The sequence below is a fragment of the Coregonus clupeaformis genome, chromosome 31 (assembly GCF_020615455.1).
Source record: "Coregonus clupeaformis isolate EN_2021a chromosome 31, ASM2061545v1, whole genome shotgun sequence".
Lineage (NCBI taxonomy): Eukaryota > Metazoa > Chordata > Actinopteri > Salmoniformes > Salmonidae > Coregonus > Coregonus clupeaformis.
This window is the reverse complement of record NC_059222.1, coordinates 31,381,663-31,403,168: the sequence shown is the minus strand read 5'-3', so window position 1 is coordinate 31,403,168 and position 21,506 is coordinate 31,381,663. Positions and strand designations below refer to the sequence as shown.

The 21,506-nt window shown below is 46.0% G+C and overlaps 1 protein-coding gene across 1 annotated transcript in view; it reads left to right on the top strand.

Moving 5' to 3' along the window:
• cacna1g (calcium channel, voltage-dependent, T type, alpha 1G subunit) overlaps nt 1–21,506 on the top strand; it is a 158,381-nt gene that overhangs the window by 5,587 nt on the left and 131,288 nt on the right. Inside the window, exons 2-3 of the mRNA XM_041858665.2 lie at nt 7,251–7,384; nt 17,281–17,378. Coding sequence (XP_041714599.2) covers nt 7,251–7,384; nt 17,281–17,378 — 232 coding nt within the window. The remainder of the gene's footprint in view (nt 1–7,250; nt 7,385–17,280; nt 17,379–21,506) is intronic.

The following is a 21,506-nucleotide window of genomic DNA, read 5'->3' as shown; positions in this document are numbered from 1 at the left end:
TGAGCGGTGTGTGTGTGTGTGTGTGTGTGTGTAGGGGTGTGTTTCTCTCTGTGTGTGTGTGTGTGTGTGTGTGTGTGTGTGTGTGTGTCTGCATGTGAACAGGGTACTCACAGATACTGCTGCAGGTGACTGTAAGCTGCTCTCTGCTCTATTCACTATAGGGTTCATCTCCTGTACACTATATCTCTATTTACATTCCAGCCCTATAGACACTATAGTGTAGCCATATGTGTTTGTGTATCCAGTGTGTTTACAGTCACTCAGTCCATAGGAATGACTCAGGGCTCAGTGGTTTAACAAATGGATTCCAGCTGAATAGAACTCTCAGGTGTGTGTGTGTGTGTGTGTGTGTGTGTGTGTGTGTGAGAGAGTTTACCCCCGTCACCCTGAGGGCAGAGGGGTATCTTCTACAAGCCTGACAGAGGGAATTTACCTAGTGTAAAATAGATGAGTAATTATACCGGAGTGATGGGGTTTAGGAAATAACTTCTTTAGATGGAGAGGAGAGGGGGAGGAGAGGAAAGGAGGCACGGTATGTACCCTTTCTTTCTCTCTATCACATATTACATTTCTCTCTTACAAAGACAGAAATGTCCTCTTTCTCCAGCCTTTTTCCTCTACAAAACATCATCAATACTTGACTATTCTACGTTATTGTGTCAGTGTATTTCCATTTGCCATTATGTTCTCCTGTTGTAGCCGATAAAAGACAGCAATTTGTTGAACAATTCCTCAATTACCCTGTGCCCATTTCTACCTTGTCATGTTTTAAACAAAAACAAATGCATTAGCAACAGATCATGAAAAAATAAAAAAACAAATAGGGACTGTGGTGGATTCAACCATGGTAAGGGAGTCAAAGTCAACTTTATTAACACACAGTGTATATATAGACTCACATGCACACACACACACACACACACACACCACACACACACAAGCACACACACACACACACAAGCACACGCACACTCACACACACACACACATTCACACACGCACACATGCATACACACACACGCACACACACCTCACGTCATTGGGAGGATTCGCATGACTTAATAATGTGATTCTCCTTAGTCTAAACTCAGCAAAAGGCTCTGCATATTTTATCAGATAAACAAATACCAAGGATGTTAATCCAGGGAAGTGTAATGAATACTCGGACAGAGTGGTAAGATCCAATCGCAGAATAGCGATGCTTTATTAGAGTACAGACAAGGGTATAGCTTAATCGTGGTCGGGCGGGCTGTGGTCAAAACCGGGCAAGGCATAGACAGGCAGAGGTACCAAAGGAGCGGGCTAGTCGTAGTCGAGGGCACAGGCACAGGATCAGAGGACGGTAATCACTGGGGTAGACAAGCAGAGGATTAAGCAATTCGGGAAGTCAAACAACAAGGCACAGGTCGGATACACGGGTAATCAAAACAACAAACTCTCTCTCTCTCGGAACAAAACGCTTAGCAAGTCACAAAGGAACAATACCTCGCACCGACTGAACTTCTGAGCACACCTTAAATCCTACCCTAATTACGGACAGGTGTGCTCAGAACTCAGGTGAACCAGATCGAGTCTGATGACTCCCCCTCTCTGTAGATCGGGGAAGTGTCAGACTCTGTCTAGACCCAGCCAACCCCCGATCCCTTACAGTATCCCCTCCCCAGGGCCGGCTCCTGACGGCCTTCTACCTCTACCGGGTGGTCTTCCTCTGGGTCGGGGGTCCGGGATGATCTGGGTGTTCAGCGTGGAAAGTGGCCTTGAGAGCGGGGTCTAGTATGTCCTTAGCAGGAACCCAGGACCGTTCCTCCGGTCCATATCCCTCCCAGTCCACGAGATATTCGATGCCCCCTCGTCTCCGTCTTGACTCCAGTATCTCGTGGACTGTATAGGTGGTGTCCTGTTCATCCTCCAAAGGTGGTGTAGTAGGTTGTTGAGCGATTGGTGGATACATCGGGCTATAATGAACAGGTTTCAGCAGGGAGACGTGGAACGTAGGGTTTATCCTGTAGTGTCGAGGGAGTAACAGACGGTAGGTGACAGGGTTAATACGTCTCTGTACTTTGAAGGGACCAATGTACCTGGGTTGGAGCTTCTTGCAGCTCCGTCGGAAGACAGCCACACTCGTTGCCCGGGTTGATAAGTGGGAGTAGGTCTCCGGCGTCGGTCGGCATAGGTCTTTTGCTGCTGTGAGGCTTGACTGAGATGTTGATGGGCTGTCTCCCAGACCTGCGCACTCCGACGGAACCACTCGTCCACCGCCGGTACCATCCCGGGTGCGGTATCCCACGGAAACAGGGGTGGTTGATACCCTAGAACACACTGAAAGGGCGTTAGACGTAGGGAGGTGTGAACGAGTGAGTTCTGAGCATACTCTACCCAAGGAAGGAATCGGCTCCACTCTTGCGGCTGCCGCGAACATTGTTGCCGTAGATACTTCCCAATTTCCTGGTTGAGCCGTTCTGTCTGCCCATTGGCCTGGGGATGATACCTGGAGGTGAGGCTCACCGAGATGCCCAAGCGTTCGCAGAAGGCCTTCCAAACCCGGGATACGAACTGGGGTCCCCGGTCGGAAACAATATCCTCTGGAACACCAAACTGCCGGAACACCTGGTTAAACATAGTCTCCGCCATCTGAGTGGCGTTAGGTAAACGGGTCATGGGTACTAACCGACACATCTTTGAGAATCGATCGATGACCACGAGAATTACAGTATGGCCCTCTGATTCTGGTAGGTCGGTAACAAAGTCCATCGCAATGTGCGACCAGGGTCGTTGAGGAGTTGGCAATGGCATCAGCTTACCCTCCGGTAGTGCTCGAGGCGCCTTGGACTGAGCACATACCGGGCAGGATAATACGTAGTCTCTGACGTCATCTGTGAGGGAATCCCACCAGTATTTTCGACTGATGAGTCATGTAGTTCGAGTGATTCCGGGATGACCAGATCCTAGCGACGTGTGGCACCATTCCATCAGTTGAGGTCGAAGCGGAGCTGGTACAAACACCTTCGACACCGGGGTTTCTGGAGGGGCTGGTTCCGCTTGTAGGCTCTCCTGAATTGTGTCATCGATAGCCCACCTCACAGGACCAGCACGGCAACTCATGGGGAGGATAGGTTCTGGTTCAACCGGTCTGTCAGCGCGCTCGAACCGTCAAGAAAGCGCATCCACCTTACAATTCTTGGACCCGGGAATATAAGAAACAGTGAATTGGAAACGGTTGAAGAACAAAGACCACCTTGCCTGTCGGGAGTTCAGTCGTTTAGCACTGTGAAGATACTCCAGATTGCGGTGGTCCGTGAGCACTTGGAACGGATGAGCTGCTCCCTCCAGCCAATGTCTCCACTCCTCCAGGGCTAACTTCACCGCCAGTAATTCACGATTTCCCACGTCGTAGTTCTGCTCGGCCGGATTCAGCTTCTTAGAAAAAAAAGCACAGGGTCGTGATTTGGGCGGCTCACCTTGGCGCTGGGATAGCACGGCTCCCACTCCAACCTCCGAGGCGTCCACCTCCACGATGAACGGCAAGGTAGGATCCGGCTGACATAAAATGGGAGCGGTGGTAAATCGTTGTTTCAATGTCTCAAAAGCCCGCACTGCCTCCTCCGTCCATTTCAGACCACGACCCTTGTGGCTGGTCATCGCCGACAGGGGAGCTGCGGTTGTGCTGAAATTACGCACGAACCGTCTATAGTAATTGGCAAACCCCAAGAATCTCTGAAGCTCTTTCACCGTCTGGGGTTGAGGCCAGTCTCGTACAGCCTGTACCTTGGATTCATCCAGTCTTACCCCGTCGGGAGTGAGTATGGCCCCAAGGAAGGAAATCGTTGTGACATGGAATTCACTCTTCTCGGCCTTCACGAACAGAGAGTGTTGGCGGAGTCGGTCCAGAACCTGTCGTACATGGGACACATGTTCTCTCAGAGAGTTAGAGTAGATTAGGATGTCATCAATGTACACTATGACGAAGCGATCAATCAAGTCCCTAAAAATGTCATTCATGAACGCCTGGAACACAGAGGGCGTGTTAGTAAGTCCATAGGGCATGACACAATATTCATAATGTCCTCGATGGGTGATGAAGGCGGTCTTCCATTCATCCCCCTCTCTAATGCGCACCAGATTGTACGCACTCCTGAGGTCCAGTTTACTGTAGATGGAGGCCTGCCCCACCTGCTCGAGGGCTGCTGGAATCAAAGGAAGGGGGTAACGATTTTTAATGGTGATATCGTTCAAACCTCGATAGTCTATACAAGGACGCAGTCCGCCATCCTTTTTCTTAACAAAGAAAAAACTGGATGCCGCGGGAGACGTAGATGGGCGAATGGCCCCTTGCTGAAGTGCCTCATCAATATACTTGCTCATTGATTCCCGTTCCGGCTGTGACAAAGGGTAGATTCGTCCGCGAGGAGGTGTAGCCCCGGATAGCAGATCAATTGCACAATCCCAGGCCCGATGCGGTGGTAACACGGTAGCCTTCTCCTTGGAGAACACCTGCGCGTAATCCTGGTACTCTGTAGGAACAACAGTAGACACCGCACCCTTCGCATCCTCCACAGTAGACGTTTTGCAAGGTAAAATGAGGCACTCAGCCCTACATACCTCACTCCAAGCCGTGATATCGCCAGACTTCCAGGAGATGACCGGATCATGGGTAACGAGCCAGGGGTGTCCGAGGACTAGCGGCTCCCGTGGAGCGGAGATGACGAACAGAATGATGTTCTCATGGTGCAGGGAGCCCACTTGTAACTTGATTTCCCGGCACGGTGCGTAATGAACCCAGTGCCCATGGGCTCACCGTCTAGCGCGTTGACTCGCAGGGGAGGTTGAATTGGGATAAGTTGAACTCCCAACTCCTCAGCAAGACCCATATCCAGAAAGCTGGCCGCCGCTCCGGAATCAATAAGTCCTTCCAACCTGCGCACTTTCTCTCCGACAGATAAGGTAACAGGTACATACATTTGTTTAGATGTAATGTTCAGAACGGGAGTCTCACTCACCGGTTTGGCAGTTCCGAGGCGATACCCTGGGATACGGTTAGGTCGTACCGGACATTGACGAACGAAATGACCCGACTGACCACAATACAGGCATAGTCCGTCTTGCCGACGTTGTTGTCTCACCGACCCTTGTAGAGGTGACCGTCCCAGTTGCATAGGTTCCTCCTCAGATTCTCTCCTCCGCTCTGTCGATTGCATAGGACCAGTGATCGAGAGCTCCCGAACAGTGGATGCCTTGTGTTGCACTATAAGATTATCAATAGAGATGGCTATTTTGATAAACTCATGTAGCGCAGTGATATCTCCTCGACAAGCCAACTCAGTCTGTACGTCTTTGCGCAGCCCTCTTCGGAAAACTGTGAGCAAAGCAGTCTCGCTCCATCCGCTACCGGCTGCTATAGTACGGAACTCTAAAGCGTAGTCGGCTACTGTGCGACGGCCCTGCTGAAGTTCGCACAGTTGGTCTCCCACACTACGCCCAGATACTGGGTGGTCGAACACCTCTTGAAACAGTCTCTTGAACTGAACTTCCGCATTCAGCTCGGGGACCTCAGCTGCCCAAAGCGCAGTAGCCCAATCCAGTGCTCTTCCCGTTAGCAGAGAAATCATGAAATCCACCCTGCTACGGTCATCGGAAAACATAGTACGATTATATGACAGATACAGGGACATCTGGAGTAGAAACCCCTGACATTTGCCAGGTTCCCCGTCGTACCTTGTAGGTAGAGAAATCGGAGGTGCATGACGAGGACTGACCGTGCTCGGTGTGGTGCCTTCAGCCGCACCAGCGTGGAGTAGCTGTAGGAGTTCATCCATCCGTTTCTCCTGTATCTCCCATCGCCTCTGTAATTCCGCTGGATCCATGGTAAGGGCGAGGTATTCTGTAATGAATACTCGGACAGAGTGGTAAGATCCAATCGCAGAATAGCGATGCTTTATTAGAGTACAGACAAGGGTATAGCTTAATCGTGGTCGGGCGGGCTGTGGTCAAAACCGGGCAAGGCATAGACAGGCAGAGGTACCAAAGGAGCGGGCTAGTCGTAGTCGAGGGCACAGGCACAGGATCAGAGGACGGTAATCACTGGGGTAGACAAGCAGAGGATTAAGCAATTCGTGAAGTCAAACAACAAGGCACAGGTCGGATACACGGGTAATCAAAACAACAAACTCTCTCTCTCTCTCTCTCGGAACAAAACGCTTAGCAAGTCACAAAGGAACAATACCACGCACCGACTGAACTTCTGAGCACACCTTAAATCCTACCCTAATTACGGACAGGTGTGCTCAGAACTCAGGTGAACCAGATCGAGTCTGATGACTCCCCCTCTCTGTAGATCGGGGAAGTGTCAGACTCTGTCTAGACCCAGCCAACCCCCGATCACTTACAGGAAGTAATCTACTGTTTACTCTGAAACTTATTCAGATTACACTCAAGTCACTAGTATGCAGAAATAAGGATTTGGGTTATTAAACCCTAAAATAGATGAGATGACTGTATGTGTGTGTGTGTGTGTGTGTGTGTGTGTGTGTGTGTGTGTGTGTGTGTGTGTGTGTGTGTGTGTGTGTGTGTGTGTCTTTGTCTGTGTGTGCACAGGTGTGTGATGAGTCAGTAACTCTCTCCTCTCAATTTCACACTGGGCAAAACGGGTTGAATCAACGTTGTTTCCACGTCATTTCAACCCAAAAATTAAATGTGATGATGTTGAATCAATGTGGAAAACTGATTAGATTAGAAAAAAGTAATACAATTAAGGGAATTTCCTATTTTTTTCACCCCAACTTTTAACCTAAATTCAATGACATGGTGCCATTTTTTGTTGATTTCACGTTGAATTCACGTTAGTTGACAACTCAACCAAATGTAAATCAAAACTACACGTTGAACTAACGTCTGTGCCCAGTGGGGTGTGTCTTCTACTTTACTTACCGTGCACTTTGAAGAGGAAATGATTGTCACTTTATCTGCATAAGCAATAAGAGGTTTATTTGAGTAACTATTTATTTATCAGTTCATGTTGTGTATAGTCATGTAGCAGTGGGCGTCTACCGCTGTGATCAACACAATCTATCATAGTGTATCCTTCCTCTTTCTCACTATGTCTTTCCCTCTCTCCTTTTACCCTTTTCTCTCCATCCCCTGCCCCCAACCCACATTTACTGTACACACTCATCCATACAGTAACCCCTCTCTCTGGACTTTCATTGAATGTCTATTTCTCTTTTTTACGTATTCATATTTTTTTCTCTCCCTAGGACTTTGATGACTTTATCTTTGCGTTCTTTGCGGTGGAGATGGTCATCAAGATGGTGGCGCTGGGCATCTTTGGCAAGAAGTGTTATCTAGGAGACACCTGGAACAGACTTGACTTCTTTATCGTACTGGCCGGGTGAGTCACACACACGTGCACGCACACCCTCCGCCCTGACATATAACCAGAGGATGTCCTCAGCCAAAACATGTGCTGTGATTCACGACAATGACATAGAGAGACAGCCTACATAGTCTGTCTGGGCAACATGGCACTTAGTGTATGTATGTGTGTGTGTGTGTGTGTGTGTGTGTGTGTGCGTGTGTGTGTGTGTGTGCATCCCTTTGTTTCACATTGTTGCAGTGTCTGCAAAAAATGCCAACCTCGTCTCCCTCACGAGAACACACAGCCAAACTGAGACAATAGTAACCAAGGTAACGAGTTGTCGGGTACACACTTCCTGGCAACGGTTGCATTTCTCAGCACACTGGCACTTTCTCTTCATAATCATTCCATGTGTGTGTGTGTGTGCGTGCGTGCATGCGTGCAAACGTCAACTTGATTTCAATCAGTGTTTGATAAAGATCAGAGTAAGCTAGTCCCATTTGCCTGTACTTATTTGAGTCTCTTATTACTAAGCTTCTCTTGAATGATTTCCTTTGGCATCACAGTCTGTGAAGGCCATCGATGTGTTGGACTTCATATTATAAGGTGAGATAGGGGATGGTGAAGTGAGGGCAGGTTGAAGGGTTGAGAAGGTGATTGGGACTCAGGGTCGACTGGGGTAAGAAGAAAGGGAGTGAAAAGAGGATGAGGAGGTTTGAAAAAGAGAGGGACGCCACTTCTCCAGTTTAGTGCAGGGTGACGGGGCACTGGAGTGAGGCCAGCTCTCTCCGCCTCCCTCATCCGTTCTTTCCTCTCCTCCTCTGATGAGTTTTGGAGGCCCCAGTCAATAGTGCAGTGATTCTCAGGTAGTCTCGGACAGAGGGACACTTCTGCACGTCGATCTGTCACCGCACTGGGAGTATAGAGGCTTTCCTCTGCTAGGGGGAGATACCACTGATACGTTAGATACTGAGGAGGGAAAGGAGGGGAAGAAATGAGGAGGGGGAAAGAGAGAGCAGGAGAGTAGGGGGCAGAGAAGCAATTTAGAAGGCAATCATTGTGACCACGATATCAACATTACACACTAAAAACAAATGGTTCTATATAGTGCCAAATAAGGGTTCTTTGGCTTGTAACCATAGCAGAACCCTTTTTGGTGCTATAACCCTTTTTTTGAAAGTTCTATAAAGAACCATACTCATAAGGTTCTAAATGGAACCTGTGTGGTGCTATAAAGAACCCTTTCCTGAGGTTTTATAAAGAACCATTAAAAAAAGGATCTATATAGCACCAAAAAAGGGTTCCTTTTTGAGGCTATATAGGACACTTTATATGGTTCTTTATGAACCTTTATGGTGAATGGTTCTATAAAGAACCTTTCTCAATGTTTTTGATTCTGGTTTAATAGCCATATTTTATATTCCATAGGTTTTATTATCGTGTATATTAACAAGTTGAATCAGCTGTGCTAGCTCTGGAACAGCTGGGGGTCCCTGATGAGAGACTTGAGAACTAGTGACTTAGTCAATTGTTCTCAATTGACACAAGGCCATACATGAGTCTGACACAAGACACCGTTACTGGCCATAGTCATATTTAACATGTAATAGCATAACACAACAGATTAGATCAACTAGAATGACACTCACTCAAGGTTGCACAAAAAGAGCACAAACCACACCCCAAAATATTCTAATGAGCCACCACCCCTACATTTTAATTATCACTAAAAGAGGAAAGAACAATGTTTTTGTACTGCAAAGAACTAATGAAGGGCTCAAAGGGTTCTTGGGTCAGTATGGTTCCACATTGAACATCACCCTTCCCAAAGAACCCTTGAGGAACCCAATTTTTTTTGTGTGTACCTACTGTACACCCTCCACTATACATACACTACAAGAAGTAGTCATATGGCCAAGGTTTTTGGAAGGGGAAGAATACACAGACTCAATGATAACACACTTCCATTAGTGTATTAAAGGTTTCCTTGAAACTTACCGTAAACATTGACCTCCTACCATTAATACAATCACAGACTGACAGAGAGCTGCAGAGAGACGGGAGAGACAGGAAGCAGAGAGAGAGAGCCAAGAGAAGGCAAACCCAATCCTCATTGCTACCCCTTTTCTTTCTCTCTCTCTCTCTATCTCTCTTCCTCCCTGCCCTTTCTTCTCCTTGATTTATTGATGCCCCCTCGGACTGATTCCAGACCTGTTTGGGGACAGAGGAGAGGTTACAGAGAGAGAGCGAGAACGCTTCAGAAAGGGCACAGACAATCTTAAAGTCCCCATGAACAAATTCTATCAAAACATATCCACACCGGAAGGTCCAGTTAAATGACTCTCTCCCTCTGTTGCTCTCCCTCTCTACCCCCCACCCCCTTTCTCTCCCCTCTATCCCCTGCTCCTCCTCCTCACCCCTCTTCTCCTCTCTCTACCTCTCTCTCTCTCTGTCCTTTCCTCCTCACCTCTCTTCTTCTCTCTCTCTCTCTCTCTCTCTCTCTCTCTCTCTCTCTCTCTCTCTCTCTCTCTCTCTCTCTCTCTCTCTCTCTCTCTCTCGCTCTCTCTCTCTCGCTCTCTCTCTCTCGCTCTCTCCCCCGCTCTCCAGAAGAGTGTATATAGTGCAGTGTATTTATCTGAGTGAATGTGTTTTCTCCCCCTGTACATGCCCTGCTCGTCCCCAGTCACCTGCTGTATCCAGTTCCATTAGCTAGATTATGTCTACAGACAGCACTGCACAAGTAGGTCAGGATACCCACCATAGAGTAGGAGGAAGGAGGGAGGGACGGAGGAGATAGAGGGGGAGGGAGGACATGAGGAAGGGAGGGAGGGAGGGAGGAAGAGAGGAAAGAAGAGAGGCAAGGAGGCAGAGAGGGAGAGAGGGCATGGGGAAGGGAGATAGAGATAGAGAGAGGCAGGGAGAGAATGGTGAGGAAAGGAGAGATGGAGAGAATGAGGAAGGAGCAACAGAGAAGATAGGAAAAGAAGAGAGAGGGAGAAGGCAGGCAGAACAGAACAGAGTATGATGAATGAAAAAGGTGAACAATTGATCTGTGCTCCCTCTCTCACCCTCTCCTCTCCCCAACTCTCCCTCTCTCTTCTCCTTCTCTCCCCTCTCCCTTGCTTCCTTTAACAAACTCCTCACCCCCCTTTCTCCCCCCTCCTCCTCTCCCTCTTTGACAAACTCAGATTTACTTTAATCCTGATATATTTACCGCATAGCTGCAGGTACTGTGTGTGTGCGTGTGTAGTGAGCTATCATCTAAAATAACTCTGATAGCAGAGAGAGTGAGACGGAGGGAGGGAGAGATAGCGAGAGAGAGACAGAAAGGAAAACCCCCTCTCATCTCTCCTGATGCTGCAATATGCTGTGGGACTGCAGTCTTAACACACACTGCTATCTATCATACACACACACACACACACACTCACACACACACACACACACACACACAAACAGCGCTTCTGTCAATCAGTCACAATTAATTCAGTGCTGAATAACTCCCACTGCAGCTTGCCTGTTAGCGACCCCCCAGAGAATAGAATTATACCACTAACTGACAAATGTCATCAGAAGAGACAGAGGTAACTGAGTTGGCTGATCCAGTATATAATGACAGATGAGGGAGGGAAGGAGAGAAAATGGAGCATGGAGAGAGAAAGAGAGAACATGGTGGTTTTAGCTGTAGGAAGAAATTCTCCTTAACCACTGATGCAGTTAATAATAATATTATTTCATCCTTTTAATGAATAACATAGGATCTGATCCTACATCTGCAGTTAAAGGCCATTTTTACAATCCTATGGATGAAATTAAGCAAATAATAGTCTCTATGCCAGTGATGTGTCTGTGTGTGTTACTCTATTGTAAGATAATAATATTTTATTGTTCACTTTGATTGGGCAAACACACAGGCTAATGGCAACTATAGCCGTGATACAATACTAATTAACCACTATTATAAAGTCATTATATATCTATTATAATGTTATAATACAAGGGAGGGTTGGCGCGCACTGTCATTTACTGGTGTAAGGCTACTGATGTTAGTCTGATGAACAGAGGGATAAAGATTGGGAGGGAGAGGGAAAGCGAGAGAGAGAGACTTCTGTGTAGTAGGGAGGAGAGTGAGAAGTAATCTGAGGACAGAAGCCCTAGGAATCTAGCAAAATCTTTTTCATCTCTCTCCTCCACCTCTCCCTCCCTCCCTCCCTCCCTCGCTCCCTGCCTCCCTTAACCATCCCTCCCTCCAACTCAATCTCCCACGCCTCCCCTCAATTCCTCCTTTCCTCGCATACTCCCCCTCTCACTCCCTCCTTCTCTCCCTCTCTCCCTCCTGTCCTGGCAGTAAACATCTGCTGCCAGGTGGTATGAGAGAGAGAGAAAGAGAAAACAAAAATGAGAGAGAGAGAAGGAGAATGATAATGAGAGAGAGTAAACGAGAATGAGAGGGAGAATGAGAAACGAGAAAATGAAATAAGGTAGAACCAGCAGATGATAGCTTTATACGGGTAAGACATTCAATCATTAATTGGAAAGACTGTTGATTTCTATAGTAGGCTATAAATCACATAATTTTAATTGGAGCAGGTACAGTATGTCAATATAACCAATACAGATGTTACCTCAGGACAATCTACTGGGTCTGGCATTGTTTCACGTCCTCCCTCGATCTGCCTCTCTCTCATACTTTACCTATTTTAGTGATGTGTGTGTCTGTGTTCGTGTGTGTGTGTGTGTCTCAGCGTGTTTGTGTGTCTGTGTGCATCAGCTTGTGTGTGTGTTAGTGTGTAAGTTTGTGTGTGGGTGTGTGTGTGTGTGTTTATGCGTTAGTGTGTGTGTGAGTGGGGTTGTTTGTGTGTGTGTGTACCTTCTGCCATGCTACTGTTGACTGTCTGTGTGTTGTTGTTAGGGTACAGATGGGAATGTGTGTGTTTGCCATCCTTCATGGGCCAGTCTGCTTTTCCATGCACACACTGATAAGTGAGGACAAAGCAAGGGATAGTCTGGCACCACGCCCAGGGGAGGGTGTGTGTGTACGTGTGTGTTTGAGTGTTTGAGTGATCGTTCCCGTACGTATTTGTAACAGGATTTGTGTTTGTATATGCGATTTTGTTTTTGTAACGTGTTACGTACATGTGTGTGTGTGTTTATGGTGTATATAGCTGTTTTGCATTAGCTCCATGTGTGTTTGTGTGTGTGTGTCTGGGACTTTCAGGATTTGTAGATTCTACTCACGCAAAATCTGACTCAAGGTTGGGCATTCCCATCCTCCCTCCTATACTCCCCCTCCTCTATCTCTCTCTCCTTTTCTATCAGTCACACTGCAGCAGCCACATCTGGTTCTGATCAAGCTTAGTTTCAAGCTAATGCTAATGCTAGCTAAGGCTAAATCCTCCCTATGACCTACAGTACAGTATATGTACTTTGTGTAATTGTTCTGATGAAGGCCATTGATGGCTGAAATGTTCATCTTTTAACTTGAATAAGGTCTAAATTAGTTTTTAATTGGTGAGCGAGCGTTGCACCTTTTCCTTTTCAATCATTATAATTTTTTGGGTTTCAATTTTGTTTGTCACTTGCTTCATGAACAACAGGTGTAGAATAACAGTGAAATGCTTACTTACGGGCCCTTCCCAACAATGCAGAGAGAAAAATAGAGGAATAATAGAAAAATAATACACAATGAGTAACGATAACTTGGCTATATACACAGGGTACCAGTACCGAGTCGATATGCAGGGGTACGAGGTAATTGAGGTAGATATGTAGATATGGGTAGGGGTAAAGTGACTAGGCAACAGGATAAATAATAAACAGTAACAGCAGCGTATGTGATGAGTCAAAAGAGTTAGTGCAAAAAGGGTCAATGCAGATAGTTTGGGTAGCTATTGGTTAACTATTTAACTAACTATTTAGCAGTCTTATGGCTTGGGGGTAGAAGCTGTTCAGGGACCTGTTGGTTCCAGACTTGGTGCATCGGTACCGATTGCCGTGCGGTAGCAGAGTTAACAGTCTGTCACCTCCACTCACGTTGTTTGAGCACCCTCCACTTCTTTCCAAGGCTAGCGTAGCCATTAGCTTTCAAGTCAATTTAATGTAGCTTAGATTATTTCAGCCTCTAACCCAATGACGATACCATACTTGCCTCACTATAGCCTTAACTTAACCCATTGCCCAAACACCTTCATTGCATGCTTCACTGTAGCTTAATCTTAGCTTCTGCCTGTAGTTCTCTCACTATGCTGGTTGGCTACTGCAGCCTGGTCTGCTAACTGTTTATCCATTTACCTTCTCTCTCTGGTCTCTGTGGCCCTACGGCCATCTGTTACCCCAAACTGTCAGCCAGGAGACCGTGGCAGGGGTAATGCCTGCCTGCTCACACACACACACACACACACACACACACACACACACACACACACACACACACACACACACACACACACACACACACACACACACACACACACTGATCAGGTGAAGCAGATAGAGAGAGGCTAGAGCCTGCGCCAGGGATATCCCCATGCCCGAGGGGAAAGCACACACACCTGCGCATATGCAAACACACCCACACACATGGACACACATAAACACACACACACTCTCTCGTTGAATGAGTGACTCACAAAGATGCAGTACACACAGACACAGACACGCACACACACACACACATACATACACACACCTACATGTGTTGTGAGTTTGTGGGACAGACTGACTTGGAGTCAGAGAGAGGAGGGAATTCCTTCATCTGCGTGCCTCCAAGACACACATGTGGACAACAGCTGTTACACACACACCTCGCAATACCAGAGAGAGAGAGAGAGAGAGAGAGAGAGAGAGAGAGAGAGAGAGAGAGAGAGAGAGAGAGAGAGAGAGAGAGAGAGAGAGAGAGAGAGAGAGAGAGAGAGAGAGAGAGAGAGAGAGAGAGGAGCAGTGGAGCACAAACAATGTTGTAAATTCAACCTATATTATTCTGTTTATTTATTTTCCCTTTTGTACTTCAACTACTTGCACATTGTTACAACACTGTATATAGCCAATAATATAACATTTGAAATGTATATATTCTTTTAAAGCTGTTGTGAGTGTAATGTTTACTAATGTTTCCCTTGTTTATTTCCCTTTTGTTTATTGTCAATTCCATTTGCTTTGGCAATGTAAACATATGTTTCCCATGCCAATAAAACCCTTTGAATTGAAATGAATTGAGAGGAGAGAGAGAGAGAGAGAGAGAGAGAGAGAGAGAGAGAGAGAGAGAGAGAGAGAGAGAGAGAGAGAGAGAGAGAGAGAGAGAAGGCATTCTATAAATTCTACCCCACCATAACAATGGAATTTATTAGGCTGCAGATACAGTGCATTCGGAAAGTATTCAGACCCCTTCCCTTTTTCCACATTTTGTTACGTTACAGCCTTATTCTGAAATTGATTAAATAAAACATTTTCCTCACCAATCTACACACAACACCCCATAATGACAAAGTGATAACAGGTTTTTAGAATTTTTTGCAAATGTATAAAAATAAAGAACAGAAAAACCTTATTTACATATGTAATCAGACCCTTTGCTATGAGACTCGAAATTGAGCTCAGGTGCATCCTGTTTCCATTGATCATCCTTGAGATGTATCTACAACATGACTGGAGTCCACCTGTGGTAAATTCAATTGTTTGGACATGATTTGGAAAGGCACACACCTGTCTATACAAGGTCCCACAGTTGACAGTGCATGTCAGAGGAAAAACCAAGCCATGAGGTTGAAGGAATTGTCCGTAGATCTCCGAGACAGGATTGTGTCGAGGCATAGATCTGGGGAAGGGTACCAAAAAAATTCTGCAGCATTGAAGGCCCTCAAGAACACAGTGGCCTCCATCATTCTTACATGGAAAAAGTTTGGAACCACCAAGACTCTTCCTAGAGCTGGCCGCCTGGCCAAACTGAGCAATCGGGGGAGAAGGGCCTTGGTCAGGGAGGTGACCAAGAACCCGTTGGTCACTCTGACAGAGCTCCAGAGTTCCTCTCTGGAGATGGGAGAAACTTCCAGAAGGATAACCATCTCTGCAGCACTCCACCAATCAGGCCTTTATGGTAGAGTGGCCAGACGGAAGCCACTCCTCAGTAAAAGGCACATGACAGTCCGCTTGGAGTTTGCCAAAAGGCTTATAAAGGACTCTCAGACCATGAGAAACAAGATTCTCTGGTCTGACGAAACCAAGATTGAACTCTTTGGCCTGAATGCCAAGCGTCATGTCTGGAGGAAATGTCTGGCACCATCCCTACGGTGAAGCATGGTGGTGTCAGCATCATGCTGCGGGGATGTTTTTCAGCGGGACTGGGAGACTAGTCAAGATCGAGGGAAAGATGAACCGAGCAAAGTACAGAGAGATCCTTGATGAAAACCTGCTCCAGAGCGCTCAGGACCTCAGACTGGGGCAAAGGTTCACCTTCCAACAGGACAACGACCCTAAGCACACAGCCAAGACAACGCAGGAGTGGCTTCGGGACAAGTCTCTGAATGTCCTTGAGTGGCCCAGCCAGAGCCCGGACTTGAACCCGATCGAACATCTCTGGAGAGACCTGAAAATAGCTGTGCAGCGACGCTCCGCATCCAACCTGGCAGAGCTTGAGAGGATCTGCAGAGAAGAATGGGAGAAACGACCCAAGTACAGGTGTGCCTAGCTTGTACCCAAGAAGACCCGAGGCTGTAATAGCTGCCAAAGGGGCTTCAACATATGTCAGCTATTAATGGAAGATATAAGAAACATATACCCTTGAACAGGGTTGGGTAGTAACTTGATTACATTTAATCAGTTACATGTAATCTAATTATTATTATTATTTTCTCTCTCTCTCTCTCTCTCTCTCTCTCTCTCTCTCTCTCTCTCTCTCTCTCTCTCTCTCTCTCTCTCTCTCTCTCTCTCTCTCTCTCTCTCTCTCTCTCTCTCTCTCTCTCTCTCTCTCTCTCTCTCTCTCTCTCTCTCTCTCTCTCTCTCTCTCTCTCTCTCTCTCTCTCTCTTTCACTTTCTCTTTCTCACCTCTCTCTGTGCAACCACCTCTACTTCACTGCAATGGTTCTGGGAACTCCCACTCCCACTCCCACTCCCTGCAGTAGAACATAAAAGCTTTTTCTCTCTGAAGGTTAAGAACAGCCATGATCTTATAGTAGTCTTGTCTTTATAACATCCTCTTCTTAATGACCAGTGATTCACTCTGCTATTGATGTCTGAAGAGGGATACACAGTAGCATATGGTCGCTGGTCCCGTTAGAGGGATGTGTGTGTGCTTGTATGTGTGTGTGGGTGTGTATGCATGCAGCTCTTAATCAGTCCAGGTCTTGCAGTTCAAGTGGCTTTTATGCATGAGAGAGAGTGTTTGCCAAGACACACTCGATACAACCAGACACACACACAGACAATTTGAGGAAATTGACAAGCACAGATTGAATAATGAGACATTAGCAAATGAATTACCCAGAGTGAGAATATGTTTTACATTTACTCTGTGATTAAACATATTTTAATGCTGTTCCAGTGTTCCTTATGACTGTCCCACTCTCAGCTCAGCTAGCGTGCGTAGGCAATAGACCAGGGTTATTCAAATCTACGACATCTACTGCTGGTTTTCTGTTCTACCTGATGGCACCCACCTGGTGTCCCAGGTCTAAATCAGTCCCTGATTAGAGCGGAAGAATAAAAAAAATGCAGTGGAAGTGGCTTCAATGTTTATATTTGAATTTGAGGGCAATAGAGGATTTTACACACACAGGTTGAATCAACATTGTTTCCACGTCATTTCAATGAAATGACGTTGAACCAACGTGGAATAGACATTGAATTGATGTATGTGCCCAGTGGGATGATATCACATTTTTGTGTAGACTGGCTGGGGCATGGTACTAACAGTGTCTGTGTTTGGTTTGTTCCAGGATGCTGGAGTACTCTCTGAACCTGCAGAACGTGAGTTTCTCGGCGGTGAGAACGGTTCGAGTTCTGAGACCCCTCCGAGCCATCAACAGGGTACCTAGTGAGTAACAACCCCTTTCCTTTCCTCCCATCCCTCCCTCCTCTGTCCCTACTAACCAGACAGTGGTTAAATCAGGGTTATTAGCCATAGCCAATCTCTCTGTGTTTCTTTGATGAGGCTGATTTGTCTGGGATCTGATTCCACTCCGCTTTGATTTGCTTGCTCCCACCTTTCTGTGTTATCTCTCTCTCGCTCTCTTTCTCGCTCTTGCTCTCTCTCTCTCTCTATCCTCCGCTCTCTTTCCCCTCTCTCTATGCCCTCTCTCTCTCTCTTTATCTCTCTCTCTATCCTCCTTTCTGTTTCACCTCTCTGCCTTCTCTCTCTCCATCTCTCTTTCTCCACCATGCTGTATATCTGAGGGTGTCTCTCAGTCCCCATCAGTCTTTAATGAGTCCGGATTGAATTCTCTAATAAACACATTACTGTCCCTGTGTGGATGTATGCAGCCCATTCCCACACTCATCTACTGCCCATCCCTCTTACTCAACCCCAGGCCTCCCCTATTACACCCACCTCCACCTATGCTGCTCAGAGAGACAGCCTTTTAGATTGAGAGGAAGGGTGTGTGTGTGCGTGCGCCCAGGTGGGGGTGGGTGAGTGGGATATGTGTGACTCCCATGCCCCATGTTGTGTCAAGGGCTCTCTGCAATTTAGTACTCCTGTCAGTCAAATCCTGGGTCACACACACACATGCATGCACACACACACACACACACACAACACACACACACACACACACACACACACACACACACACACACACACACTCTCGCTCTCTCGCTCTCTCATTAGGTAGTCCATCCCTCTAATCACAGTCCTAATGGTACATTAATGTGATGATGATTTTCCCTGTCCCTCTCCCTGCTGTGAAATGTCATTGTGGGGATGGGAACTCTTGATTTGGGGATGCGCAAACTGTCTTCACACCCTCCCCTCTCCAGTCTAATCAGGGCATGTGGTGAAGCGTTAAGATGCTCAGAATAAATGCATCCATCATCAGGGAGATAATGTCCACTGGGAGAACTAGCTGATTTGTTTTCAAAACTGTCTCAAGTTTTTGGGACTATGGCATTGGAATATTGAGGAAGAAACTCCTTTTTCAATATGTTTTTTTGGCAGAAATATTTTTGAAACTCATTGTATAGTTCTCTATTACAATACTCTGCATCCATTTTCCTTCACTTAATTCTGTCTCTCCCCTTAGGCCAGCCTTCCCTCATTGTAATGGCTGCTCCATCATATCTTGTCAAATGTATGTCTAATGCTGTCAATTCTGTCAATTACAGCTAGAATGTTTCCGTCTCTGCTTTTCCAATATTTCTTTATCTCAATTGTATCAGTCTCAGTCTCCTATATTTTATTTATTTATTTTATTTAACCATTATATGATCAGGGAGTCATACTGAGACCAATGTCTCTTTTACAGATGATCCCTGAATAACATAAATTACAGAAAATATACAAATCAAAATATAAATACAAAATGCAAGCAGAAAGAAAGAAAAACACGGTCATAAAAAATTAACATATTCATCAGTAGTAAGGTCCTCAATCAGCTTTCTGAATTGCCCTAGAGGCACCAGAACAAAATATTTAAGAACAATTTGAAGGTGTTCCACAAATAAGGTGCAAGAAAACTAAAAGCTGATTTACCTAACTCAGTAGAGACCAAAGGAATTTGCCATCCCTGAGACAGGTGTGGTAACCCGTATGTCTAAAGTTTAGTAATGATGTTTAGTGGGACTTTTTGTAAAAGGGTTTTATAAATGAAAACATAACAATGTATCAACCTCAAAGAGGGCCAACCAGCTTTCTGGTAGAGAATGCATTGATGAGTACTAAAATTTGTCGCCCGTAATAAAGTGCAGTGCACTATGATAAACTAACGGCTTTAATGAAGGGGCTGCTATCATATAAACTCAGCAAAAAAAGAAACGTCCCTTTTTCAGGACCCTGTCTTTCAAAGATAATTTGTAAAAATACAAATAACTTCACAGATCTTAATTGTAAAGGGTTTAAACACTGTTTCCCATGCTTGTTCAATGAACCATAAACAATTAATGAACATGCACCTGTGGAACGGTCGTTAAGACACTAACAGCTTACAGACGGTAGGCAATTAAGGTCACAGTTATGAAAACTTAGGACACTAAAGAGGCCTTTCTACTGACTCGGAAAAACACCAAAAGAAAGATGCCCAGGGTCCCTGCTCATCTGCGTGAACGTGCCTTAGGCATGCTGCAAGGAGGCATGAGGACTGCAGATGTGGCCAGGGCAATGTCCGTACTGTGAGACGCCTAAGACAGCGCTACGGGACGGACAGCTGATCGTTCTCGCAGTGGCAGACCACGTGTAACAACACCTGCACAGGATCGGTACATCCGAACATCACACCTGCGGGACAGGTACAGGATGGCAACAACATCCTAAGGGTCCCAGAGATAAAATGTAGCATAGTTTTGTTTGATAAAATCAATTTTTATATTCAAATGTAGGAACTGGGTTCTACAGTTTGAACCCCTGCTGTCTCTGGCTCCACACCCACCCCGCCCCGACATCTAGATGTGTGAAGGTTAGGCAGACTGTCGTTCAGATAGAGCCTGATCAACCGTGGAGGCAATAGCATACACAACAGTATCATCGGCATACAAGTGCAGGTTACAATTATTTACAGCCAATATTGTTAATGTTAACAGTAAAAAGTACAGGACTGTCACAAGTGTAGAGAGGAGTAGGCAGGAGGCAGTCGCAGGTTTAGAACTACTGAATTTATTAAAGCACTATAGCTTAAAGCGGGATGAAACCCACAGTGAAAAATATAAAGTACTCAGGAAATAGTAGGAGAGATTCCTCTCAGGATAACAAGCAACATATACAATGACCGACAAAGACAAATAGCAGAGGGAGTATATACAGTGGCTTGCGGAAGTATTCACCCCCCTTGGCATTTTTCCTATTTTGTTGCCTTACAACCTAGAATTAAAATAGATTTTTGGGGGGTTTGTATCATTTGATTTACACAACATGCCTAACACTTTGAAGATGCAAAATATTTTTTCTTGTGAAACAAACAAGAAATAAGTAAAAAATAAAATAAAAAATACTTAAACGGGCATAACTATTCACCCCCCCAAAGTCAATACTTTGTAGAGCCACTTTCTGCAGCAATTAGAGCTGCAAGTCTCTTCGGGTATGTCTCTATAAGCTTGGCACATCTAGCCACTGGGATTTTTGCCCATTCTTCAAGGCCAAACTGCTCCAGCTCCTTCAAGTTGGATGGGTTCCGCTGGTGTACAGCAATCTTTAAGTCATACCACAGATTCTCAATTGGATTGAGGTCTGGGCTTTGACTAGGCCATTCCAAGACATGTAAATGTTTCCCCTTAAACCACTCGAGTGTTGCTTTAGAAGTATGCTTAGGGTCATTGTCCTGCTGGAAGGTGAACCTCCGTCCCAGTCTTAAATCTTTGGAAGACTGAAACAGGTTTCCCTCAAGAATTTCCCTGTATTTAGCGCCATCCATCATTCCTTCAATTCTGACCAGTTTCCCAGTCCCTGCCGATGAAAAACATCCCCACAGCATGATGCTGCCACCACCATGCTTCACTGTGGGGATGGTGTTCTCGGGTGATGAGAGGTGTTGGGTTTGCGCCAGACATAGCGTTTTCCTTGATGGCCAAAAAGCTCAATTTTAGTCTCATCTGAGTACCTTCTTCCATATGTTTGGGGAGTCTCCCACATGCCTTTTGGCGAACACCAAATGTGTTTGCTTATTTTTTTCTTTAAGCAATGGCTTTTTTTCTGGCCGCTCTTCCGTAAAGCCCAGTTCTGTGGAGTGTACGGCTTAAAGTGGTCCTATGGACAGATACTCCAATCTCTTCTGTGGAGCTTTGCAGCTCCTTCAGGGTTATCTTTGGTCTCTTTGTTGCCTCTCTGATCAATGCCCTCCTTGCCTGGTCCGTGAGTTTTGATGGGCGGCCCTCTCTTGGCAGGTTTGTTGTGGTGCCATATTCTTTCCATTTGTTAATAATGGATTTAATGGTGCTCCGTGGGATGTTCAAAGTTTCATTTTTTTAAATAACCCAACCCTGATCTGTACTTCTCCACAACTTTGTCCCTGACCTGTTT